This window comes from Onychostoma macrolepis, chromosome 03 (genome assembly GCF_012432095.1).
Source record: "Onychostoma macrolepis isolate SWU-2019 chromosome 03, ASM1243209v1, whole genome shotgun sequence".
Lineage (NCBI taxonomy): Eukaryota > Metazoa > Chordata > Actinopteri > Cypriniformes > Cyprinidae > Onychostoma > Onychostoma macrolepis.
Window position 1 is genome coordinate 48,783,500 of NC_081157.1, and position 27,682 is coordinate 48,811,181.

At 38.9% G+C, this 27,682-nt stretch overlaps 1 protein-coding gene and 1 long non-coding RNA gene across 2 annotated transcripts; one reads left to right on the plus strand and one right to left on the minus strand.

Annotated features, from left to right (window-relative positions):
• The first annotated feature begins 330 nt into the window (after nt 1–330).
• Nucleotides 331–3,235, plus strand: LOC131537107 (uncharacterized). Its single transcript, XM_058770379.1, has 6 exons — nt 331–549; nt 642–899; nt 1,417–1,725; nt 1,816–2,064; nt 2,152–2,235; nt 2,661–3,235. The coding sequence occupies exons 2-6, from the start codon at nt 643–645 to the stop codon at nt 2,725–2,727; spliced, it is 966 nt and encodes a 321-aa protein (XP_058626362.1). The 5' UTR covers nt 331–549; nt 642; the 3' UTR covers nt 2,728–3,235.
• A 19,529-nt stretch (nt 3,236–22,764) lies between these two features.
• Nucleotides 22,765–25,959, minus strand: LOC131537131 (uncharacterized). Its single transcript, XR_009270175.1, has 4 exons — nt 25,899–25,959; nt 25,724–25,796; nt 24,208–24,242; nt 22,765–22,780 (listed from the first exon to the last, which is right to left on the minus strand). It is a non-coding gene; the product is annotated as an uncharacterized LOC131537131 (long non-coding RNA).
• Between the last annotated feature and the right edge of the window lie 1,723 nt (nt 25,960–27,682).

Sequence of the window (27,682 nt, forward strand, 5' to 3'; positions counted from 1 at the left end):
TCTGGTCAAAACATTATTAACTCCATTTGAGCTTGATTTTCATATAATGTTAAGTGCAGGTGTCTGATACAATACCAACGCTAACGACGCAGTGTTGTTAAATTATTTAATTTTTGCACCCCAAAAAAGTCTATATATTTGGCAGATGTAAAGCATACATGTGTATGTTTTTGTGTTAGTCCATTTTATTTTATTTTATTATTATTATAACAGCTCAGGGATGTTCAAGGAGCAACATGTTTGTGCACTTTCTAAAGATTTTAGTTCTGTTTTTGAATAAAGGGTTGGAAATGAATGCTTTTTTTTTTTTTTTAAATCCGATTAATCGATTAATCGAAAAAATAATCGACAGATTAATCGATTATTAAAATAATCGTTAGTTGCAGCCCTAGTGGATGGAGATCTGACTTTCTGTTCCTTAAACTGGGAAGAGCTTCATTATTTCCTGCAGCACAGAATTCAACAAATCACTGTGGACTTCAGAAAGAGCAACATTCAATGCAGAATCAGTGAAATACTGCCATTCCTGAACAGGATTCAGTTTAAACGGTAAACAATTAGTTCTTTCACAACATTTATATCTAGTAAATGATAGAAAATATGCAGTGTTTTAATAATAAGTGTGATCTGTGTCTGTACAGGATGAGCCCTGCCTTCATGCTGTGTGTAATCAGAGAGATCTATGAGTCCGGCTCTGCTGGGTTTGTGTTCAGTCTGTTGAGTTCAGTGGAGAACTACATTAACCTGCAGAGCAGAGATCTGGACTCTGTTCACTGTGCGGCCCTGCGCTTCACACTGCAGCACTGCACTGCAGCTTCACTCAGTCTACAGTGGACCTCCATACCAGAGGAAGAGCTGGAGAGCATTCTGCCTCTCTTCACACATCTCTCCCGCCTCAGGTCTCACTGCTTCTCTCTCTGTCTCTATTCTTCTGTTTCTCTGTCTCGGGTCTGCCTGTGTGTTTCATTCAGTAGCTTTCATGTAAAAGCCTTCTAATAGCATTGATTTACGTCTTAACTAGTTCAAAGTATATTATTTTGTTAGTAGTATTTTCATTTAAAAAGGTTCATAAACACCTTTTGAATTAAGTTAAATTATAACAGTCACTTGGCAATATAATTGTGTTTCCAAACATTTCTACAAATTTCTTCTCAAAAGTATTCAAAAATGGATTATTAATGGAACTATTAAGAGGAAGCAGACTATTTCGATTCCGTAAGATTCCGAATCCATGCGTTTAAACTGTTACTGATGTTCCAGAATCTGTCCTGATCTAGTGTTTGTGTTCAGTGTTGATGGGCTGCTGTTACTGATGTTACAGAATCTGTCCTGATCCAGTGTCTGTGTTCAGTGTTGATGGGCTGCTGTTACTGATGTTACAGAATCTGTCCTGATCTAGTGTTCGTCTGTGTTCAGTGTTGACAGGCTGCTGTTGCTGAAGATGCTTCACTTCTGCAGTGTCTCTGATGTCCAGCAGGAGGCAGCAGCTGTTCTACTCTCTGTCCTTCAGCACAAGCTGGACTTCTCCTGCCGCTCTGCTCTGGATCTGACAACAAACACAGACTCAGAGCCTCTACATCTGACCGCTGATGACTGCCGTGTGACGTCCAGAGTCATTCAGAGAGCTCATTCAGACACAAAGACACAGCTGATTCTGCAGGACTGTGAGATTCATACAGCTGGAATGGATCAGATGTTCCCAGTGTTACATTCAGTTCAGCTCTCGTGAGAAACACCAACAGATCACATTCATACACAGATCCAATATAAAAGCATTCAGTATATATAACGCATCTCTTGCTCTCTGTCGTTCAGCTGTGATAAACCTCTGCTGCTTCAGTTTCTGGCTCATGTGAGGCCTGAGGAAGCCCAGTCTCTTTCTGGAGCTCTGGGTGAAGAGCTGGATCTCAGTCAGACTCAGCTGGATCTGCAGGTCTGTAGAGGTCTGGAGCTGATTCTGGAATATTCTGAAGGACTGACAGAACTGGATCTGAGTCAGTGCCGGCTCATCGATCACAGCCTGGATCTGCTGCTCCCAAACCTCCACAAAGCACAAAACATTGAGTGAGTGACTGAAGAAACTCAAGAGTGTACATTTATCAAATATAATGTAATAGTTCTTACATTTCTGATTCGTAATTTTGATCTCAGTTTTAGTGGAAATAGCATCACTGACGCTGGGGCTGAGAAAATCTACAATATCGTCACTCTCAACAGTAACATAAAGACAGTAAGGTGTGTGTCTGAGTGTCTCAATGTTGCCCAAAGTTATTTGAACTGTTATTGAAATGGCAATATCTGCTTTAGGTTTGAGTAAAGAGCACTTTGTTGATCACACTGTCGTCCATTAAAAAAAGAATAATAATCATCCCTTGATGAAATTAATATTTATCTACAAAACTAATTTCAAGCATTTGAGTAAAAGCTTTAAGATCAAAACTGTTTTAGTCATGAAAAACACATTTGATCATGTGTCCAAACTTTTGACTGGTAGTTCATATTGTCATGTTTAACAGACTAAAAATCCGGAAATGATGTAAAGAAGTGTGTTTCTCATTTACATGTATTCATTTAGCAGACATTTTTATCTAAAGCAACATGCAAATGAGGAATACAGGAAGTGGGTTGTAGCTAATATCAGTGTGTTTGTATCTCTGTAGGCTCTTCAACAACAGAATTGAATTCAAAGAGTTCTTCAGCAATGACACACGATTTGAGATCTGGTGATAAACTCTCTACAGTCATCGGCCTCATCAAAGACGGAGACGAGTCTGCTTACAGACAGGAGGTTGAGCAGCTGGCTGTCTGGTGCAGTCACAACAACCTGGAGCTCAACGCGCTCAAAACAGTGGATATGATAGTAGACTTCAGGAGGAACCCCCCTGCACTCCACTCATGGACATCATGGACAGCACTGTGGCTGCAGTAGAATCATTCAGATTCCTGGGACACACCATCTCTCAGGACCTGAAGTGGGACGATTACATTGACTCTGTTGTGAAAAAGGCCCAGCGGAGGCTTTATTTCCTCCGCCAGCTGAGGAAGTTCCACCTGCCACAGGAGCTGCTGAAACAGTTCTACTCTGCCATCATCAGAATCAGAATCAGTATGAGCTTTATTGCCAGGTATGGTTACACATACGAGGAGTTTGTTTCAGTGACAGAAGCTCCACAGTGCAACAGAATGACAGCAACAAGACAAGACACAGATAATAAAAGAATAATATACAAATATACAAAATAGACAAATGTACAAAATAGCAAAGAACACAATATATAATACAGACAATTACGTATGTATAGTTATGATATGTGCAAATTTGAAATGTAAATAAGTATGTGTGTTAAATAAATAATGTATTGTAATGTTGTGTGTTCCGCATTTATTGTCAAGTGTTCATGAGATTGAGTCTGTCCTGTGTTCATCTATAACTGTTTGGTTTGGCTCAGCTACCAAAACAGACATCAGAAGACTACAACGTACAGTCAGGACCGCTGAGAGGATCATCGGTACCCCTCTACCCATCCTCCAAGATCTTTATATCTCCAGAGTGAGGAAAAGGGCTAAGAAAGTCACTCTGGACCCCTCACACCCAGCTCACTCTCTCTTTGAACTGTTGCCCTCTGGCCGGCGCTACAGATCACTGAGCACCAAAACAGCCAGACACAAGAACAGTTTTTTCCCTCAGGCCATATCCCACCTGAACAACACATAACACACCCCAGTACTGTACATCTGTAACTCATCAAACCTTCATCCATACATAGGACATATGTACATTCACAGTTCTGTCTATGGAGGTTTTTATTATCTGTATATTTTTATCTTTATTACTATTCATTATTGGTGTTTTTATTACCTTAATTATATGTTGTCTGCACTATTTTGTACTTCTGTACTGGAAGCTCCTAACACCAAGACAAATCCCTTGTGTGTAAACACACTTGGCAATAAAGCGCTTTCTGATTCTGATTCTCTGGAATCAGCAAACAAGTGAAATAACAAGTGGGGAATAATTAGGGAAAAATCTTTGAGGAATCTTCCCATCAGAGTCCCAGAGATGAATCAAGCAAATAGAATGTAAATCACATTCATTTTTATCATCACTTTCAATCATAATCAACAATGGGTTTCTGTTGCATTAACTGTGTTTTGGAAAATTACAAAATCAGTCTCCTTTGTAAACTGCATAAACATCATTCCAGTAGAGGACAGCAATGATTTATTAATAACAAGAGCCCAGATGATCCACAGCGAAGATGGAAAGGAAGAGATAGACATGAAAACAACCAAAAGAAAGAGCGAGTGCATTATGATTAGCTGATCTTCTCCTCTTCATCCTTAAGAAGAGAAGATAATTAGCAAGCAGGCAGTGTTTGACTGTCTGAACTCTAGTGTTTACTGCAAACACAATACAAGAGAGACATTGTACTCAGGAAATCACACTTACAGTGTCCTCCACTAATATTGACACCCTTGGTAAATATGAGCAAAGGCAGCTGTGAAAATAAATCTGCATTGTTTATCCTTTTGATCTTTCACTCAAATATCTCATTGTGAAATAAATGCTTTCTCTAGTTCATGTTGGCCACAATTATTGCAACGTCTTTTTCCCAAGATAACAGCTCTGAGTTTTCTCCTGTAATGCCTGAAGAGTTTGGAGAACACCTTACTAATTTTCTACAGGATTCAGGTCAGAGGACTGGGACGGCCATGGCAAAAGCTTCATTTTAGTGAAGTGACATACGGCCAAGTATGACCCATACTCAGAATTTGTGCTCTGCATGCACATGCCATCCAACATGCACACACACAGCAGTGAACACACAACCGGAGCAGTGGGCAGCCATTTATGCTGCAGCACCCGGGGAGCAGTTGGGGGTTCGGTGCCTTGCTCAAGGGCACCTCAGTTGTGGTATTGAGGTGGAGAGAGCGCTGGAAATTCACTCCCCCACCTACAATCCCTGCCGGCCCGAGACTCAAACTCGCAATCTTTTGGATTACGAGTCCAACTCTCTAACCATTAGGCCACAACTTCCACACCAATTTTGTGCTCAGTGACCCATTTTTGTGTTGATTTTGATGTTTGTTTTGGATTATTGTGTTGATGGAAGATCAAACCACAGCCCATTATAAGATTTCTAACAGAGGCAGTCAGGTTTAGATTTTTTATCTGTTGGCATTTGACTGAATCCATGATGCCATGCATCTCCAGGACCTCCAGCAGAAAAAACAGGCCCACAACATTAAAGATCCAGCAGTATATTGTAGCAAATTAGCTCAAAGTGATATTAACATAATTATTAATATGGGTTGTTATCAATGTATATATAAAACATAACTTTTAGTGAAATTACCCTTGCATTTATTTATACTTGGATTCTAAAAGTTAAGTATAAACAATACAAACTCAGGTAGGCCTAACACTTTACAATTTACAGTAAGGTTTCATTTGTAAGCATTATTTACATTACAGTTCCTTAGTTAACTGTAGCTAATATATTAACCTTAGTTAATTTCAACATTTACTAATGTCAACAAATGATACCTTATTGTAGAGACGCCAAAACATACTGTTTTGAATAACACCTTAGTAAATGGCAAAGTTTTCAAATTAAACCCATTTTGTATTTTAATTATCTAATCATTTGCAACTATTACCATGGATCATTGTATAGTGTATCGCCTATATGTTGGTTCAGTAGTTGTACTGAATAATATTGACTTGAATATAACCAATTCATTTAGATGTTCCATTGTTTTCAGTGAAGGAAAAGCACATTCATGCTGTTCACGTTAAGCCTAAAATTCTGAACTTAAGGCCAAATGCAATGATGAGGATTTCTTGAGGCTTGACCATACTTCAATTTTTGATGCTTTGTGAGTAAGAATGTTTGTTTGTTTGTTTTATGACTCTGTGTTGGACTCTAAACAGAAGGTCACTGCCTATAAAACAATTACAAATAATTGCAAGTGTTTGTATGTTTATCTTTATAACTGTTTATGGTCAGTTCACCAAAAGATGTATTCTGTCATCGTTTTCTCTCCTTGATGTCATTTCAGAAACAAATAGTAAAAGTAAATAATGTACTTTCTGGTCTTTTGATACAGGGATTTGTGACGGATGACAAAAGAACCACCACGTCTCATAAATGCATCTCAATAATCAGTGATTTCTGTGTAGTCTTCTGAAATCATGTGACGTCTTTCTGTGAAGATCAGACCGTTTTTATCATTTCATATATTTAGGAGTTCAAGCACGTAGTGCTGAACTATTGTAATTGTTAGGATTTTTATAATTTTTTTATCCGCTAAAACTGATCGTGCAGAACAAACCGTAAGGCCGAGAGAACTGAAACTTGGTCAGATCATAGAAGTCTTGACTGCAATTCACTTTAATTTATTGTTCAGCCTTGGCTGAAAATTGGTCTTTGGTCTCGCTTACAAACACAATAACAGAACAATTCACATTTCAATACAATGCACAAACACATCAAATAAATAATTAATACATTCATCCCTCCTAAAAACACTGTAATCCTACCCTTTATTCAAAAGACGGTAACACTTTACAATAACAGTACATTAATTATTATGTACTAATACCTTAATTAATAATTACTTGACTATGAACTAATGAAGAGTTAAGACATGTATTAATCAAGAACTAATGAAGAACTAACTTAACTACGACATGAGTCATATGAATTACCGCATGAATAACACCACCTTAATTACACGTTAGTTCCTGCTTGTTAGTTAATGTATTAATTAACACTTTGGGGTAAACTAAATCAAACATGCTCTAGAAGAAAGATTCATGAAAATGGCACACTGCAAAATTGTTTATAAATTTTCCACCTGCAGCTATGTCACAAACATCAGTGAATGACAGTGGATTTCTTGCAATATTTACGTTTAACCAACTCATCCAACGCACAATGATGCATTCATAATTAAAAACAACTTCATGTCATCCTGTTTTGAGTGATTCCACTGCTGCCCTCCTACAATAATGTATTCATTAAGCAGATGCAATTTTCCAAATTAAAATCAGTGTTAGCAGAGTTGATGGTTATGTTATGGATTGGTTTACTGTCTTTATATCATAATAATGCACTGAAATCAGACGTTTGGCTTGTGTTCTTGCTCTTCTTTTGGGCCACTATTGCCCCTTCACAATGTTAACCTTCCTCCTACCGTTCAGTTCCTTCTCCATCCAAATGCAGCCACATGACCTCTTCCACTTTTTTACAAACCACCAAAAAACACCAAATATCTGATTTAGATGAGCTGAATATGTATAAAACATGTGTAATTGATAACATTTTAAAGATGTGCCCTCCAAGACAAGTCATGACATGATACATTGACAACTCATGAATTCATGTTAAGTTATAAGTAATTAATGATGAGTTAATAATATTGTGCCCCCCCAAGTAAAGTCACGACATTATGATACATTAACAAGTCATGAATTAATGTTAAGTTAATGATGAGTTAGTAATATTTTGCCCCATGTCATGACAAAACTTAAAATATTTACGTATCTTTTATATCAAGATATTCTTATCAATGCATTTTATCATTTTATCAATAAGTGATTTAGACATTTAGACCTCTTAACCTACCTCCAAACCTAAACCTACCCATTTTATAAACATGCAAGAAAATAACCATTTTAGTAACAATAAGCATTAAAAAAGTTTTTATAATCGCTAATCCCACTCCTACATCTACACCTAAACATAGCTATTTCTGTACAGTAGAAGAAAAACATGACAGACAGATAAATGCAATTACAATAATTTATTTACAATAGTCTAACCTTGAGGTCAAAAACGCATGAATTAGTATTTCTGCATTTGACGTTGAGAGCATAGGTCACAATTTAGATGGAAAAACGCAGTTTTACAGATGCTAGAAAGGTGCTTTCAAATGAAAGATTGATATCTTCATTTGAGCAGAATTTATGTTGTTAATCGCTGAAAATATTATCCAGATTATTTTCCTGATCCTCTCCCTCTCAGTGAACTCGTGAAAGCGTGCGTGTGCTAGCATCATTCAAATACACACCTCACTAGAAACACGGCATGTCGCAATCTGTGACGAAGGCAGGCGAGAGCCAATGAGCGTTCAATTGTCCTGCTGTAAAACCTGTCGTTTGAAACGGCAACATTTGAATTTGTAACGAACGCGTCAGTCAGCGCGGGCTTTGCTGTTTACGGTCGCTGGACTCGCTGCTCGAGATGGAGATGAAGATCGTCGAATAAACCCTTACAGAAAAAACACATGAATTTCACATGTGCAAAAGCACATGTGGTCACATGTGGCCACATATACATGTGATTCTGCACATGTGAAATTTCACTTGTGAAAACGTGAAAATCACATGTGAAGCATGTGCTTTGCACATGGAAAACATGTGCTTTGTACATGGGAAATGTGTGTTTTTCTGCACATGTGAAATGTCACGTGTGAAAACATGTGAAAATCACATGTGAAGTGTGTGCTTTGCACATGGGAAATGTGTGTTTTTGGAACACTTTCATGTGAATTTCCATGTGAATCCCATGTGAAACCCATGTGAAACCCATGAGATCACATGTGAAACACATGTGTATTCCCATGTGGAACACACGCATATTGCCATGTGAAACCCATGGTACTTTCCTATGTGAAACCCATGGGATCACATGTGAATCCCATGTGAAACCCATGAGATCACATGTAAAATACATGTAAATTCCCATGTGAAACCCATGGTATATTCCCATGTGAAACACACATATATTCCCATGTGAAACCCATGGTACTTATGTGAAACCCATGGGATCACATGTAAAATACATGTAAATTCCCATGTGAAACCCATGGTATATCCCCATGTGAAACACACATATATTCCCATGTGAAACCCATGGTACTTATGTGAAACCCATGAGATAACATGTGAAATACATGTAAATTCCCATGTGAAACTTGTGAATCCCATGTGAAGCGTATATTATAAACCTGCTTGTGTTGCAATGTCATTGTGAAATGACTTTAAAAACTCTAATCAATATTTAACTCATGCACAATATACACTCAAAAAATATTTTATTCTGTTTAAGACCTCAATTGTATAGTAAAATTCCATTACGTTTTATTAAGCAATCCTTATACACTATTCATATTATGAAAAATTTAAAAAGAATAACTACAGTCTAAAGCATTTATATAAATCTTAAAGGGATAGTTTGTCCAAAAATGAAAATTCTGTCATTAATTACTCACCCTCATGTTGTTCCAAATAGATCTTAGTAAGATATTCGTTCTTCTTGAGATATTTGTAAACATTTCAGTTGCATTGCTATCTATGCATGGTCAGAAAGCTCTCGGATTTCATCAAAAATATCTTATTTTGTGTTCCAAAGATGAATGAAGATCTTATGGGTTTTGAACGACATGAGGGTGAGTAATTAATTACAGAATTTTCATTTTGAGTGAACTATCTCTATAATAACTGGGAATGTGCCATTTCAGATTTGTTCATAAATAAATAAATAAAAAGTTACTCAATCACAGTTCCCATGGCATGAAGTTCATAGAACCTGAAAGTACACCGAGAGGCACTATTAAGTACAATTAACACAATATTTATTCATCTCTTTTGTAACTGTGTTGTATTTAGAGCTATAACAACTTGAGTCACATTTCCATAATGACATGAGATTTTCACAGGTTGGTAATGAAATTTGTATCGTCTGTAAAGAGGGCCACAGCAACATCTCCACTCATCAGACTTGTCCTAAATGAATGAATGAAAGAGAGATACAAATCACAAACAAATCCATGGTGTCCAAAAATAGTAGTGTTCAATTTAATTATTTTTTTAACCATAATTTATTTTATTATTTTTTTTTTATTTAAAAGGTTTTGACAAATAATCTCACAAAGACTGATGCCAAGCTAAAGGTCACCCAAAATTGAAAATTCAGTCATTATTTACTCTTATGCCATATGGCCTTTCTTTTGATACCACAAAAGGGAAATTAAGAAATGGTGAAAAATCAAACAAATTTTTATTTGAAAAATTCTGTTGGCCTGTTGTGGAGGACTGCGTTTGTGAGAATATATTTGCTCAACATTTCACTTCAGCTCACCAAGGAAAGATGAACATTGTAAAAATTTCAAGGTTTAAAACACTGCAAAACATGACTCTCAGAAAACTCAAAAGTATTACTCATCTATTGTCTTTTATGAGGTGAAGATCTCCAGACCAAAATAATGCAATAACTTGATTTGTTGTTCTGATGGGCAGAAAACAACAGATATATTCACCTCAGAACATAAAGTATGTGCAAAATCTTCTAGGAGCCATGAGTCGCATGTGACTGAATTTAAGTTTTGGGTGAGCTGTCCCTTTCAAATAAATGGCAAATTAGTTTGAACAAAACAACACAGATATAGTAACACAGATGTAGAAAAACCAATCAAATGTTGATGAACTGACTAAACAGCAGTATGAGTAAAAACACTTTGGTATTTTGATGAAATACACAGAGTTGTCCTGCCAGTTAATCAAGGAGACTCACCGAGCAGGCTCTGAAAAAGCCAAACACACAGGAAGGACAATGTGTAATGCCTATAAAACAAAAAAAAACTGAAGAGTATACTGTTGACAGTGAAGTTACCTCAACAAACATGATTTTAAATATTCCAATCAGAAATATTCCAATCACAAATAACGTGTTCACACCTTTAATGCAACCAGAATAGAAAAATAGCAAAAGACAAAATATCAAACAGCAAAAACAAAAACCAAGTGTACTACTTTCAGTGACAGAATGTGTAATTTTGAAAAAGTCTTTACCATTTGGTGATGTGGTTGTGTTGAAATGCTTATCCCTAAAAGTAAATAGAAAGACATCAAGAACAAAGTACTGACTGTATTTCCACAGTGGGTCATTTCATCTTTTAAACGATCTTGTCAATATTGCTTCAAAACAATTAGTTGCTAATTATTTATGTAGCCATGTCTCTACGACTTGAGCGAGCAAGAGCCTAAAAGAAAAACTGTAAATTAAACGAATGAATAACCTGGTAAATTAATGTAGCATTATTGCATTGACTAGGTTAGATTTGACAATATGTATATATATGACATTTAAAGTGTTAAAATAGTTACAGAGGCCTGATGAATTTATGCAGGTGATCTATACTTGCTGAGTTTACTCACATAGTTATAATTGCATAATACTTAAACATTGTCTTAAATACAACGTTAGTAAAACGGCCAGCATGTGGCGAGCAAACAGCTGATTAATTCATTCATTCAACGGTAACGGACAGTGGTGGCTGATGGAGTGGCAGCTACCTCTTGCAGTGCAAAGGTTTTACTCTCTGTCCCAAACTGATTTCTCCCACGGTCAAAGTGGGACATTCGCGTGAAAAGTCGCCGACCAACGGTGACTGTGACCGCGCGCTTAACCAGCTTATTTCCAGTCGAAATGACCGCACATACAATTGGCAAACAGGACGCTAAGTTCAAACGTTTGATGCAGAAAACTATGAAATGTTTTAAAATATAACCCATTTCAGCTATAAAAACTGAAATTCAACATTAAATGTGTAAACACTACTAATTAAAGACATTTTTGCTTACCTTTTCCTCAGCATACAGTGGTAGATGACCGTTATAGTTCGAATGATGAGCACGCGCAGAACTTCCACTTCTTCAGTCAAAATTTCAAAATGGAATAAGCGTTATTAAAGACTATTTGGCATTATGAATATGATGTCGACCAAATATTTACCATTTTTAAATACACCGTCTCGAATGGATGTTTTATTTCCGATCATTTCTTCCCCGGCATCATTGTGGCCATAGACATTTAAATACCTAGACGCCTCATTGGCCGCTTCGGTCCGTTGCTGCGATACGTCAACACGTCCGCCTTGATTGTTAGGGCAAGACTGCCTTAAAAACAAATGGAGGTAAACGGGGGAGCTGCGGTTTTTTCGGGATAAAAACACGATAACGTTTACATTTATCAACCAATTTCAGTGGTTTGCGATCTACATGGAGTTAAAAATAACTCTGCCTCCAGTTATTCAGTTAGGCTTGGAAAATTAAAAATTTTCTTAAGAAATTGTAAAAGCTCACACTCACACTCGTGTTGATTTGGCTGATTTTTTTCGGTTAACAATTCTAATATTGATGTAGTATAACTGTGACATATACATGTAATCTAATTTTAATGTACATTAAATGAAATTAAGTTGTTTCATTGCTTTCTCTGTCTTCAACCCCAACATTTGAGCTTTTCTCGTTGTCACGTTTCATGGGTTCGGTATCTCATTCTTGCTTGTGGTGTGTGTGTGTGTTTAAGTGGTGGGTGTGTCAGAGATACGAGTTGATTGGAGTCAGGTGCGGCTCGTATCTCTCTGGCTATTTATGGCACGCTAACCTGTCTTGTCTTCGTCAGTTCCTCTGTGTTAGTTCCTGGGATCGGCTGGCGCGTGTTCCTGGATTCCTCTCGCTGTTCGACCAGTTTCACCTCTCGTTCTCCGGCTGATGTTCTTCGTCCGGCTAGGCTGCCCATTGTGGTCCCTGCGCTACCCAGCCAGCGAACCTCTTGTGACCAATTACTTCTTGTCTTCAGTCAATAAACTGTATTTCACCGCACTTGAATCCTTTTGTCTCATTCACCGTGACAATAGGAACTGACCATGCAGGATTCAGCGGATGCAACCGATCTTCAGCACTTCCTGGGTAACACCACTTCTCGTATGGACGTTCAGGATGATCAGATCAGGATAACTGGACGGGCGATCCAGGAGCTGGTAGCGCAGGTGTCCGAGCTCTCCACGCAATTACAACAGCTGAGACTGCCCGCTGCGCCACCCACGCCGCCGATGCCCCCGAGACCAGCGTCTGACTCTATACAGTTTGAACCACGTTTACCCACTCCTGAGAGGTATGATGGGGAACCCAACATGTGCAGAGCATTCTTGACCAAGTGTTCGATGTTCTTTTCCCTCCAACCATTTACGTTCTCCACGGAGACGTCGAAGGTGGCATTGGTCTTAACACTCTAACTGGTAAAGCGGCACTATGGGGTACGGGCGGTGTGGGAGAACCGACATCCGTGCTGCTCCTCGTTCCACCGCCTGTCTACTGAAATGAGGTCCGTGTTCGATCGTGCGTGACTGGGCGTGAGGCGGCCAGAAGACTCGCCGATCTCCGCCAGGGTGAACGGATCGGTTTCTGATTATTCCATCGAGTTCAACCCTGGCGGCGGAGTGTGAGTGGAACGAGGAGGCGCAGCGGGACATTTTCTGCATGGGCTGGCTGATCGCGTTCAGAAGGAGATTGGTCTGCTGGAGTTACCAGACAGTTTTGAGGATCTCGTAGTATTAACGCCACGTGTGGATTCACGTTTGCACCAGCTGAATCGACGTGCCCACAGCCAGCCGTTTGTGAGTTTTCCCGAGTTTCCTTGGAGACCAGGAATGCGATCAGCCATTCTCGGACACCGAGCCCATGCAGATTGGCAGAGCTCGGCTTTCTCGGGAGGAGAGAGATCGCCGAGAAGACAGGGTTTATGCCTTTACTGCGGGGTCACAGGACATTTTCTGATGGAGTGTCCAGTAAAAGATCGAGCCCGACAGCAGAACTGAGGTTACTGTCGGGTGGAGCTTCGTTGGACAAACCCTCAGCGAGTACTCTCCTCCCGGTGAGATTGCAATGGGCAGCCAAGGACTACGAGTGCAGCGCCCTCATCGACTCTGGTTCTGAAGGTAATTTTATGGACACGGCTCTAGCCGAACACCTTCACATCCCCAGAATTCCTCTGGGTCGGCAGATTTCTGTCAGGGCACTTTGTGGAGTAGCGCTGCCCGCATCACTTTCTCCACGCCCACACTGACTCTAGTCACCTCGGCAATCACTCCGAACGTATCAAGTTTTATATCACTGACTCTCCTCTGGCCCCTATAGTGTTGGGTCATCCTTGGCTCACCCAACATGGCCCTACGATCAATTGGAGACAGAACTGTGTGACGGCGTGGAGTGAAGGATGTTATGCCTCGTGTCTTGTGTCTGCGTGTTCCCCTGTCTCTTGTGTTTCGTTGCAGGATGAGGTGGCGAACCTGTCTAACGTGCCCAGGGAGTACCACGACCTGAAGGAGGTGTTTAGTAAGTCCAGGGCTGCTTCTCTCCCTCCACACCGTCCCTACGACTGTGCCATAGAGTTAGTCCCAGGTACTTCTCCGTCTAAGGGTAGGTTATATTCGCTTTCTGCTCCGGAAAGGGAGGCCATGGAGAAATATATTTCTGATTCTCTAGCAGCGGGGATCATTCGCCCCTCTTCTTCTCCAGCGGGGGCGGGGTTTTTTTTTGTCGCTAAGAAGGATGGTTCCTTGCCACCATGCATTGATTATCGGGGGTTGAACAGCATCACGGTTAAGAATACCTATCCTTTGCCGTTGATGTCTTCAGCCTTCGAACGGTTGCAGGGAGCCTCTGTTTTTACCAAATTGGATTTACGCAATGCTTACCATTTGGTCCGCATTAGAGGGGGGGATGAGTGGAAGACCGCATTTAATACCCCCAGGGGGCACTTTGAGTACCTGGTTATGCCGTTTGGGCTATCCAACTCCCCCGCGGTCTTCCAAGCACTCGTCAATGACGTGTTGAGAGATATGGTCGATCAGTTTATATATGTCTACCTGGACGACATATTGATTTTTTCTTCTTCTCTCCAGCAGCATGTTCAACACGTCAGACGAGTACTCCAGAGACTGCTAGAGAATGGGCTTTTTGTCAAGGCGGAGAAGTGCGCGTTTCACGCACAGACGGTTCCTTTTCTGGGGTTCATCGTGTCGCCGGAGGGGGTTCGTATGGATCCTGACAAGGTTAAGGCTGTGGTAGATTGGCCAACCCCTGATTCCCGCAAGGCCCTGCAGAGGTTTCTTGGGTTTGCAAATTTTTACCAGCGTTTCATTCGCAATTTCAGCCAACTAGCCGCTCCTCTGACTGCCTTGACCTCCACCAAGACGACGTTCAGGTGGTCGAGTGCAGCCGAGGCTGCATTCACCAAACTGAAAGGCCGCTTTGTTTCGGCTCCCATTCTCCAAGCCCCTGATCCCACACGTCAGTTCGTGGTGGAGGTCGACGCGTCAGAGGTGGGGGTAGGCGCAGTGTTATCCCAGCGTTCCGTCTCGGACGACAAGATGCACCCCTGCGCGTTTCTTTCTCATCGCTTATTCGCTGCCGAACAGAATTACGACATTGGTAACAGAGAGTTGCTGGCCGTCAAAGTAGCGTTGGAGGAATGGCGTCACTGGTTAGAGGGTTCGGGGGTTCCTTTTATTGTCTGGACCGACCATAAGAACCTTGAATATATTCAGTCCGCTAAACGCCTTAACTCCAGGCAGGCTCGTTGGGCACTATTTTTCGGACGTTTGATTTTTCCATTTCCTATCGGCCGGGTTCTAAGAACATAAAACCCGACGCTGTCACGCATTTTTGATCGATCAGACCGCCCGGTGTCTCCCGAGTGCATCGTACCTGAGAGATTGATTGTCTCTGCAGTCACTTGGGAGATCGAATCGAAGGTCCGCACGGCCTTAGAAGGGGTAACGCCGCCGCCTGAATGCCCAGCGAGTAGATTGTTTGTGCCGGAGAGGTTACGGTCAGGCGTTATTCGGTGGGGTCATTGCTCAACGTGGCTTGTCATCCAGGAACTGGTCGCACCATCTTTTGGTCAAACAACGATTCTGGTGGCGCACCATGGCTCGCGATATCCGAGAGTTTGTTTTGGCCTGTTCAGTCTGTGCTCGAGGTAAGACTTCCAATCGACCGCCAGAGGGGTTACTTCAGCCGCTGTCGGTCCCTTCGAGACCCTGGTCCCACATAGCGCTAGATTTCGTTACTGCTCTCCCGCCCTCCCTGGGCAATACGGTTGTTTAACTGTAGTGGACCGGTTCTCGGCGGCCCATTTCATTCCTTGCCCAAATTACCCTCAGCCAAGGAGACAGCGGCTACTGTCGTGAATCACGTCTTTCGCATTCATGGCCTCCCGATGGACGTGGTTTCCGACAGGGGTCCCCAGTTTGTATCCAAATTTTGGAGAGAGTTTTGTCGTTTACTGGGGGCGACTGTGAGTTTGTCTTCGGGGTTTCACCCTCAGACCAACGGTCAAACTGAGCGGGCAAACCAGGATCTCGAGAGGGTGTTGCGATGTTTGGTCGTTCAGAATCCCACTTCCTGGTGTCAGCAGCTCGTGGGTTGAGTACGCACATAACTCGTTGCCAGTGTCGCTCACGGGCCTCTCGCCGTTTGAATGTAGTTTAGGTTACCAGCCACCTCTTTTCCCAGTATGGAATCTGAAGTCACGGTCCCCTCTGCCCACGCCTTCGTCCAGAGGTGTCACCTTACCTGGACGAGAGCCCGAGAGACTCTCCTCCGGGTGGGGGCGCGCACCAAGGCTAAGGCTGATCGCCACCGGTCAAAGCCTCCCGTATACGTCGTGGGTCAAAAGGTGTGGCTTTCTACTAAGAACATTCCTCTCCGATCCGTTTGTAATAAGTTAGCTCCCAAATTCATTGGCCCGTTTCCTGTCACTAAAAACATTAGCCCAGTGACAGTCCGCCTCCAACTCCCTCCTGCGTACAGGAGAATTCATCCCGTGTTCCATGTATCCAAAATCAAACCCGTTTTTCATTCTCGCCTTAATCCGCCTACCCCGGTTCCTCCACCGCCGCGTCTCATAGACGGGGAACCTACTTATTCGGTAAACCGTATCCTGGACTCGAGACGGAGGGGACGTGGATTCCAGTACTTGGTGGACTGGGAAGGTTACGGCCCAGAGGAGAGAAGTTGGGTACCTGCCAGGGACATATTGGATCACTCCCTTATTGATGATTACAATCAACAGGGCAGGTTGGCTGAGAGCGCCAAGAGGCGCTCCTAGGAGGAGGGGTATCTCGGTATCTCATTCTTGCTTGTGGTGTGTGTGTGTGTGTTTAAGTGGTGGGTGTGTCAGAGATACGAGTTGATTGGAGTCAGGTGCGGCTCGTATCTCTCTGGCTATTTATGGCACTCTAACCTGTCTTGTCTTCGTCAGTTCCTCTGTGTTAGTTCCTGGGATCGGCTGGCGCGTGTTCCTGGATTCCTCTCGCTGTTCGACCAGTTTCACCTCTCGTTCTCCGGCTGATGTTCTTCGTCCGGCTAGGCTGCCCATTGTGGTCCCTGCGCTACCCAGCCAGCGAACCTCTTGTGACCAATTACTTCTTGTCTTCAGTCAATAAACTGTATTTCACCGCACTTGAATCCTTTTGTCTCATTCACCGTGACACTCGTGCTTCAGGTCAAAACACAGCTCGTTCCCTTTGAAATACTGAGGGGGAAAAAATCTAAATAACACATATTTAAGCACTAATAATTTACCATCATTGAGAAAATTGAATAAAACCAGCAAATACAAATCAAAAAGGGATACACTGGTAGTCTGCTTTTTATTTTCATAGCACACTATACAGATTAAAAACTCCACAACAAACAATAACAAATGTAACTGATAATCCTTTATGGATCCAGTAAAACTTATAGTGGTAAACTAATATGCACTGATGCACAGCAAAAATATAGTAAATGTGATATGTAATATTAAAATGTATACGTAGAACAAGTGGTAGTAAAGTGAATAATATAAAAAGTGAGTATAACAGCACAATAACTGATATAATAGATTTATAATAGCACAAGTTATATGTGTAATACAATAATAAATAAATGAATAACAATACATGAATAATAGCAAGTAGAATATGTAATATCAAGGGTGGAATAATACAGAATAGACAATAACGAAGAATAAATTAATAGTAAATTATAAAGTAAATTAAATAATCGTGAAAAGTACAGTTTTATAATGGTATTTGTGTAATAATTATTAAACAAAGTAAGACACAACTAATGACAAGCAAAAAAAATTGTGGTCATGAATTCCAAATTGTGTTTAATTAATGAGCTCCTTGAGTATTTTATATATATTTTGTTGTGACGAAAAAACCTGACTAATAAAGACTAATTCTCCACTGCTTCCCTCAAGATTTTCCTATATTTTCTAATAAGGTTTTTCAATGAATGAGTAAAATAATGTAAACAACTTGACAAAGCTTGAAATTTTGCTCTACAATGCAAATTACACACACCCATGTGGAAAACACACATTCTGAAACAGTCCTTTATTTTTCAATATGTTACTACATAGGAGTGTTTGGGGTATGAGTGTGTGCAGTTTACGTTGTACAACAAAATGTCAAAGTATAGTTATGTTTAACACAGACCAGAATATAACCTCCCCCCACCCCAAAGAAACCCTTCCTATAAATCAAAATTAATAATCATTACAACATAAAGAGCAATAATAAACAATGATTTTGTCATGATATTGCAGCTTCACTCACTAAGGAGTTCCTGTGTTTCTCATTTCTAGGCTATTTACATTATGCAGTTTTTGTGTAAATGCACATGCAGTACATGATCAGCATTAAACAGCCTGTGTAAATAATTTTAAATGCAGTCTATAGTATTGTGATTGACTGAAAAAAATGGTTATTTTTAAATATTTGACAAAAACGACAGAAACATTTAATAAGGTAATTATATTGTTATAAAAGTTACCCTTACAAAGGTTAAAAAATGCTCCTGGAAGTCTGTTCCGGGGAGAGAGAGTGCTTTGAATATGATCAGGGTCATTCTGGCCATTCATTCAGGGCTGTTCTGGGTTTTAACGAGTACAAATACAACATTAGGCTGTGAAGTATAGACTCTTGGAAATGTAGAGAACAGGCTTTCCTCAGCTTTCCTTAAGGCTTGCTTTGTCCTGTTTGCAGTTGGCTACAAAATATATATATATATATAAAATCAGTCCACAGTTTTATGATAAGCTATGAAATCCTTATAATCAAGTTATGATAAACTTACTCTTTGTAAACGAATAGTGAAATTAAAGAGAGACGCTTTAGCTCCATCCCTGATACTGACAGTCTGACACGGTCTTGTCAAAGTGCTCACTGTGCATATTGTGCTCATAACACAATTTAGTGTATGATATAAACTACAATACAAGTTAAAACTTAATAAGAATTCATTTAAACTTTGATTTCTTATAAAGTCTCAGCTTTCACTGCTTACTAGCCATATCGCTAGCTATTAATAGTCTGACACTGGCTAATTAAGCTGTCAACATAATGCTAAAAATGACCAAAAAAAAACATCCAGAAACAAGTGTTCAGTCTTTCCTGTGAAAGATAATACCCCGAGATCTGTTTTTATTAATGTGCGACAGTCTGTAGATGCCCAAGCTGCCGACGAGTCAGGTATGTTTTCTTCTGTCCCGGTATGAGATTTATGGAGAGTTGCCCGCACCAATATGGCGGCGCCGTTGACGTGCGGTCGAGCGGCCAATGAGGCGTCTAGGTATTTATTATGTCTATGATTGTGGCTGTCAGCAGCAGCCGTTGGATGAGAGGAAATAACGTCATCACCATGCTTGCAAATTCAAAATCCTTTCTGTAATGAGCTTTTTTTATTTTATTTATTTTTTATTTATTTATTTATATTTATAAATATTTATATTTTTTTTAGGGGTTGTGAAAAATGTTAAAGGTACATCTATTGTAAAATATTATGTATCTATGTTTTGCGTCTTGTGATTTATTATTATTATTATTAATAATATTAAGAAGAAGAAGAATTTATTAATGATATTATTGTAATGTTAATAATATTAATTTTATTAAAATTGTTTTGTAATGTTGTTCCTCAATAAAAAAAAATTAGGTGAAGCATATATAATACATATTATAATATATATAAATATATTGTGTGTGTGTGGGTGTGGGTGTGTGTATGTATTAGTTATTATGCTACCTGATGATCAACAATTACAGGTATAAGCTAATAACAAGGTGTATCAAATGAGCACATATTAATCATAAGTGGTATGTAACGTATAATTGATAAATCATATATCAGTAGTATGAACTTTATTTTATTTAACTTTTATTTTACTAACTAGCTTATATAGCCAAAGTAACTTTGCAACTACAGTAGCCTACATTACAACAAATAAAGAAAGCTACAAGGGACTACAATGGGAAGCAGGGAATAGGAACAAATTAAAAGTCAACATACAGTGTGAAGCTGAAAATGCACAGTATTTGTTACATGTAGCTAACATATGATCCACATGTGAAAACCTATTTTAACACATGGAAACATTTTCCACATGTGATAACCTATTATAACACAAGGAAACATTTTCCACATGTGATCCACATGTGTCACATGTGCTCTTATGTAGCAACATGTGGTGACATGTTGTCTTCATGTGATCACATGTGAAAAATATATGTACACAAGTGCTCACATGTGGAAAATATATGGACACATGTGATCACATGTGAAAAAAAATGTATGGACATGTGATAACATGTGGAAAATATATGGACACATGTGACCACATGTGGAAAACATGTTAAATTTATGTGTTTTTTCTGTAAGGGAAGGCTTGGATTTGGGTCTGTTCCTCGCAGTCGTATGGATTCTGAAGATCTGGATTACAGCGCACGAATAAAATAGTTTCATTTCGTAATTATGTTGCGGTTTTGGTGTTTTTTTATTTTTTTATAACTCTATAGTCCCTAAAATCACACAAATATCACATACAACTGTTCCAGACACTTTCTTACATGTAACTGACATGTTTCTGTTGAATATTTACTTCACAGAAATGTTTTACAGTCTTCGAAAAAGTCCGCTAGCATCTGTTTTCAGACGAGGTATGTTAGGCCAACTATGAAGCTTGAGCAATTATTTATGAAAGTTTGGGTTTTTAATCACATCTTTATGTGTAGATGAGAGGTTTTGATAGCTTTGTAAAGGGTTTGCTGTCAGTTTGTCAATGGTTTATTGGAAGTTGTCTAAGTTATTTCACCTAAAATATGTGCTGTATACTGTTAATGGGTGACGTCACTTACATGAAGCACGAATGAACTGAATCCAACATTAGTTCAAAAGTGCTTTGATCTTTCATGGTAAACAAATATTGATTAAAAAAAAAATTGTTCTGTGGTTTCAGGAGTGATAACATAATCTTTCTACAAAGGAAGAGAAGCTCCAAGATTTCATAATTTCTGAAGGGAGCTGCTGACAGAAATGCAGAAAACACAGGTGAGCATAGAAGAAATATGCATTCATATGCATTTTTTTTTTCACAACATATTTTCTTGTATCACCATGTATCCGTTATATTACAGTTCATTAAAGGAAGGTTTTGACAGGTAGTGACACAAACCTAAATACATGAATGTTAATAATTTTATTTTAAGAAATTGTTTGTGTATGTGTGTGTGTGTGCATGTACCGTTTTATTTTCTGTGTTTCACTTCTGCTCTAGCTTGCTTCCTTTAAATAAAGCTAAATATCGTTGGCTCTGTGATAAATTGCATATTATGTTTCTAGATTATATGCTGATGGCCGTGCAGCAGAGGAGCGCAGAGTCTCCTGTCGGACAACATCTCTAAGTCGCTATGTACCATGTTACTAGTAAGTAAAACCTCAAACATACCCCAGATAGCAAAAATCATTTGGGCCAGATCTGGTCCAGACCCATCGGACGTTCTGGCCCAGATCCGTGTAACGGACTCGGGCCGGTGTCTTTTGGCACAACGGGCCAATACCGGCATGGATCCGGTTTTTCCGGATCTGGACCAGAACTGGGCCAGCTCCAGACCAGATGTGGATTCCTGTACGGTGATTTGGCCCAAATGTGGGCAGGATCTGGTCCAGTACCATGCCGGATCTGGGCCAGCTCATTTTGTGTATTTCTCATATTCATATATATATATATATATAGGTCTTCATACACACACACACAAATAACTTGTATACATATCTAGAATTCAAACACAATTTGTTTATTTGTACAGTGCTTTTCACAATACATATTTCAGTGCAGCTTTACAGAAAATGCATTTAAAAAGAAAATTGCATTTAAAAGTTACAAATAAAAAGAGTAATGTTCATATGCCACAGTATTTGTACAGTTCCCAGATAATACAAATCATACAAGTAGATAATGACTATTTAAGTAGAAATGATAAATACCTTTAAAGCAATGATTACAAGCATCTTACCCAGACAGCAGGAGTGTCGGCCCAGATCCGCCCACAACTGGCCGCATGGATTTCACACGGGCCAGATGTGGGCTGGATCTGGGCCAGAACTATGTTGCTGTATACATAATACATAAAATATCATTTTTTTCTTAAGGTATAATACGAAGGTCTTAGACAACAAAAAGTTTAAAGAAATGATTTAGATGTACAGACAATTACTGTCCTGAACACTATTAAAACAATTGAATTACTACACAAAACATCTTTTACTACACTACATCATTTCTTTTGATAATTTTTGCATCAAAAGCAAAATTAAAGTTAATTTAAAACTACCCCAAGTAGTATAAGTCTCTACTTCTAGTGCTTACTGTACATAATATTCACTAAGCTTAAAACAGTGCTACACAATGAGAATGAGAAGAATCTGAATAATTACCACAGGAAATTTTATATCACAGGAAAGGTCTTACAAATGTGTGTCACCGTTGTGTGCTTGAGTTGGTTCAGTTGTTCGAGTCTTCTGCAATGCCGTTTTGAGGTAAATGCGAGCCCTCCATCTGACTCCACAGCTTAAAGACAGTTCCCCTTTTCGCTGTCTCTAAAAAAAAGATTAAATATCTTTTAATATTAACATATTAATATATTAAATATATTATACACACACACACATACAGTACATATATACACAAACACACACATAAGGTCAAACGTTTTCATACACCTTGCAGAATCTGCAAAAAGTTAATTATTTTACCAAAATAAGAGGGATAAGACATTTACATATTGTCCACAAGAGAAATAATTGTTAAATTTATAAAAGTCACATCCACTTGATTCTTAATACTGTGTTGTTCCCTGAATGATCCACAGCTGTCTGCTGTTCTTCAGAAAAATCCTTCAGCTCCCACAAATGCTGTGCTTTTCCAACATTTTTGTGTATTTGAACACTTTCCAGCAGTGACTGTATGATTTTGAGATCCATCTTTTCACACTGAGGACAACTGAGGGACTCATATGCAACTATTACAGAAGGTTTAAACGCTCACTGATGCTCCAGAAGAAAAAATAATGCATTAAGGGAGTGAAAACTTTTTGAATTTGAAGATCAGGGTAAATTGAGCTTATTTTGTCTTGTGGGAAACATGTAACCCAGACAGCAACATAGTGTTGGCCCAGATCCGGCCCACATCTGGCCCGCATGAAATCAATGCGGGCCAGATGCGGCCACATGTGGGCCGGATCTGGGCCGACACTGCTTGCTGTCTGGGAAGTATCTTCTGTAGCTTCTGAAGGGCAGTACTAAATGAAAAATATATTTAGGCAAAATAAGAAAAATGTACACCTTCATTCTGTTTAAAAGTTTTCACCCCCTTAATGTATTGTGTTTCTTTCTGGAGCATCAGTAAGCATTTTTCACTTCCAGTTCTTGTTGATTATACAATTATAAAATGATCGTACACAAAATTAATAGTAGTTATTATGATTGATGTAGTTTGGAATTGGTAAAAGTGCTTAAAAAAATATGATCAGAATATTGAATCGCCTAATAATTATGCACGCACTGTATATGCTTTTCCACATTATAAACGTTATCCATGGTTAGAATTTTTTAATTTTCCTGTAATCGAGTAATTTTGTCCTGCTTTGTGTGTAACAAAGATAATGTTCATTCTGCTTACTGCCCATAGGTGTAAAGTATAATAACTGATATAACAGAGAAGAAAAGCAAGGGGAAACGGTGCCACCTGTTTTATATATTAAAAAATACACAACTAATTGCATATTACACAGATATGTTATGAATGTATTTGTTTCATTTAGTATTACAAAGCAATGTTTAAGCCTTACACATAAGAGTCACAGTTTATTAACAAGCTCCACTGTGGAAATTAGTGCATGTGACATCAGTGTCATACACACTTCACATTATCAGGCACTCATTATTATCAATACTCAATTATAAATTGTGGCATTCAAATAGCTTGAATAACTCAAACTCCACTGAAAACTAAAAAATGGACTCACCTTACTATTCGACAGTCCCGGCTCTCAGGTGGAACCTGAAATTGAAACAGATCGTTATATAGTGTTGCTGGACAATTTCTCAGTTCATTTACCCAATTAACATGGAGCATACCGTTAACAGAAATAAAAGCATATTTTGGCAAAGCTTTTATAAATAAAAACCATACCAAACAATATAATGTAACACATGTCTGTCTCCTCAGTGCCCCTCTGTTTCTATCGTTCAGGATGTGCCTGAAAGCGTTCTGCCTGCTTATTCAAGGGGACCGGGCTCGTCAAACGTTTGGACACATTACTGTTTTTAATCTTCTTGAAATAAGTCTCTTATGCTCATCAAGCCAGCATTTATTTGATAAAAAAAAAATATGTATATATATTAAAAAAGAATATTGTGAAGTATTAAAAATAATGAAATGAATTAAAATAATGGTTTTCTATTTTAATATACTTCAAAATATAATTTATTTCTGTGATCAAAGCTGAATCTTCAGCATCATTACTCGTCTTCAGTGTCACATGATCCTTCAGAAATCATTATAATATACTAATTTGATACTCCGTTGTTATCGATGTTGGAAACAGTTGTGCTGCTTAATTTTTTGGGAATCTGTGATACTTTTTCAGGATTTATTGATGAATAAAAGTTAAAAGAAAAGCATTTATTTATTCAGCTTTGCCATCACAGAAATAAATAAAAATTGTAATTAAAATATAAAAGTAATTATCAGTTCAAATGTTTTTATGAATATATTGTAAAATGTAATTTATTCCTGTGATCAAAGCTGTATTTTCAGCATCATTACTGCAGTCTTCAGTGTCACACGATCCTTCAGAAATCATTCTAATATTATTATTTGCTGCTCAAGAAACATTTCTGATTATTATCAGTTGAAAAACAGTTATGCTCCTTAATATATGCAGAAACCATGATATACAACCATTCAAATGTTTGGTGTGTGTTATTTAATAGAAATGACTATTTTTTATTTAGCAAGCAGGCATTAAATTGATAAAAGTAAAAACATTTATAATGAAGCAAAAAATATATTTCAAATAAATGATAGCAGTCTATTCATCAAAGAATCATAAAAATGTTTCCAGAAAATGTTAAGCAGCAAAAACCTTTTTTTTTTTTAATTTTTTTTTTTACATCTAATAATAATAAGAATCATTGATAACTGAGCACCAATATAAATCCAGCACTAAATCAGCATGTTAGAATGATTTCTGAACGATCATGCACTGAAGACTGCAGTAATGATGCTGAAAATTCACAGGAACAAATTACATTTTAAAATATATTCAAATGATATTTCACAATATTACTTTTTTAATTTTATTTTTTTATCAAATAAATGCATGCAGCCTTGAGGGTTAGCACTTAAACATTAACATTGTTAGCCCACCATGACAGGCAGCAATCTTAAACATTACATTTTAATAGAATCAGTCAAAATTACTAAAGTTTAAATTAAGTAATTAAGTTAAAATTCGTTAATTACGTATAATTACAGACCTCTGGGACGTTTTCTTCATGTTAGCAAGTCCTCTGATAATAGGCCTAAAGTGTTCGCCGGTCCAACACCGATCTAAGGAGCAATAAAAACACCAAACCTTTCAGTTATCGTGTACACAACATAATAAGAAATTAATTTGTTAGTAGAACAGTGTGATCACACGGTGTGACATACCTCGGTGAAGTTTTTGAGGATAACAGCGTACAGTCCGTGCCACGATCGTCTTGACGTCTTCTTCTTCTATTAAGGTTTATTGGCGGTTGGCAAACAACTTTTTGGTGCATTACCGCCACCATCTGGTATGAGTGTGGACCAGAATGTTGTGTATAAGCATTGTTTAAAAAAAATAATATATATATATATCCTTGTACTTAAATTGTTTTCTCTAAGATATTCAAACAGTATATTACAACACATTTTTTTTTTTACTCTTTCCACAAAATGCTAATCAAGCCAGCATTTATTTGATCAAAAATACAGAAAAAAAGTATTACAATTTAAAATAATGGTTTTCTATTTTAATTTACTTCAAAATACAATTTATTGCTTTGATCAAAGCAAATATATTTGACGTCTTCTGTTCTGAACTGCAGAAAAAAACGTGCTCGTTTCGGACGCGGCCCGGATCTGCTCTGCGACAGTAGTTCCCGCCCACTGAAACCGGGCCGGGCTGGATCCGTGTTACAGCACTGAAACAGATGTGACTGTAATACGGATTTGCCGGTTTGAAAACGGATCCGGCACAGAGTCAACTGCTGTCTGGGACAGGATACTACTGTTCAAAAGTTTACTGTTCAATAATTCTTTTAAATGTTTTTTGAATGTGTTTTTAAAGTAAGTCTTCTGCTCACCACTACTGTATTTATTTGATTAAAAATACAGTAAGAACAGAAATATTGTAAAGTATTATCATTTAAAATACCACTTTTTTATGTGAATATATTTTAAAATGTAATTTTTTTGCTGTGATGCGCAGCTGAATTTTTAGCATCATTACTCCAGTCTTCAGTGTCACTGTTACAGAGGAGGCTCCTTTACCGCCTCCCTCGCACCACCAGAGGGAGCCATCCCCCGAATATTAAGCATTCCATTTGGACTCCATTTCCCATCATCCTCATACCTGGGACTGATTGATCATCCACACCTGCACCTCATTAACACTCACACATATAGCCACTCACTCACACAGACTCCTTGCGAAGTCTTGATTTGCCCTTGCTGTCATTTCTGAGCGTATACCCGTGTTTGATTTCTGTGTTTTTTTGACCTTGGACTGCATCCTGTTTTCTGATTGTTCTCTGCCTGCCCCGACCTTGGCTTGTTTTCCCTGGACTGTGTCTGCTTGCCGCCTGCCCTGATCTTCTGCCCGGTTCTTGATTCTGTCTCTGTCTAGCCCCTGCTGCTCTGCTTTGCTGGCATTTGACCCTGTATTGTCTGATTACTCTAATAAAGCTGCAAATGGATCCAAACGCTTCTGACTCGTCACAACAGAAGACTTTGCCAAACAGCGATCCAGCAGCGCTCGTGCAACTATCCACAGAGCTAACGGCACAGGCCTCACAGCTCGCCATGCACCAGCACCAGTTACAGCGGCTTACTACATTAACTGAGGATTTGGTCAAAGCACTACAGGGAATCAACCTGTCATCTCCCGAAGCCGCCTCTCAGCAGGTCCCAAACCCCAGTAGCTCCCCACCAGCTCAGACAACCCCACTTAGCCCACGACTCGCTTTTCCTGAAAAATTTGATGGTGAACCGGCCAGATGTAAGGGCTTCCTACTCCAATGTTCACTTTTTGTTAGCCAACAGCCCTCGCTGTATCCCACAGACTCATTGCCGCATTGCTTTCGTTTGCTCGTTACTCACCGGGAGGGCGTTGGAATGGGTCACTGCTGTCTGGAGGATGGATGGTTCGTCATTTCCCACCTTCGATATATTTCTCCAACATTTCCGCAATG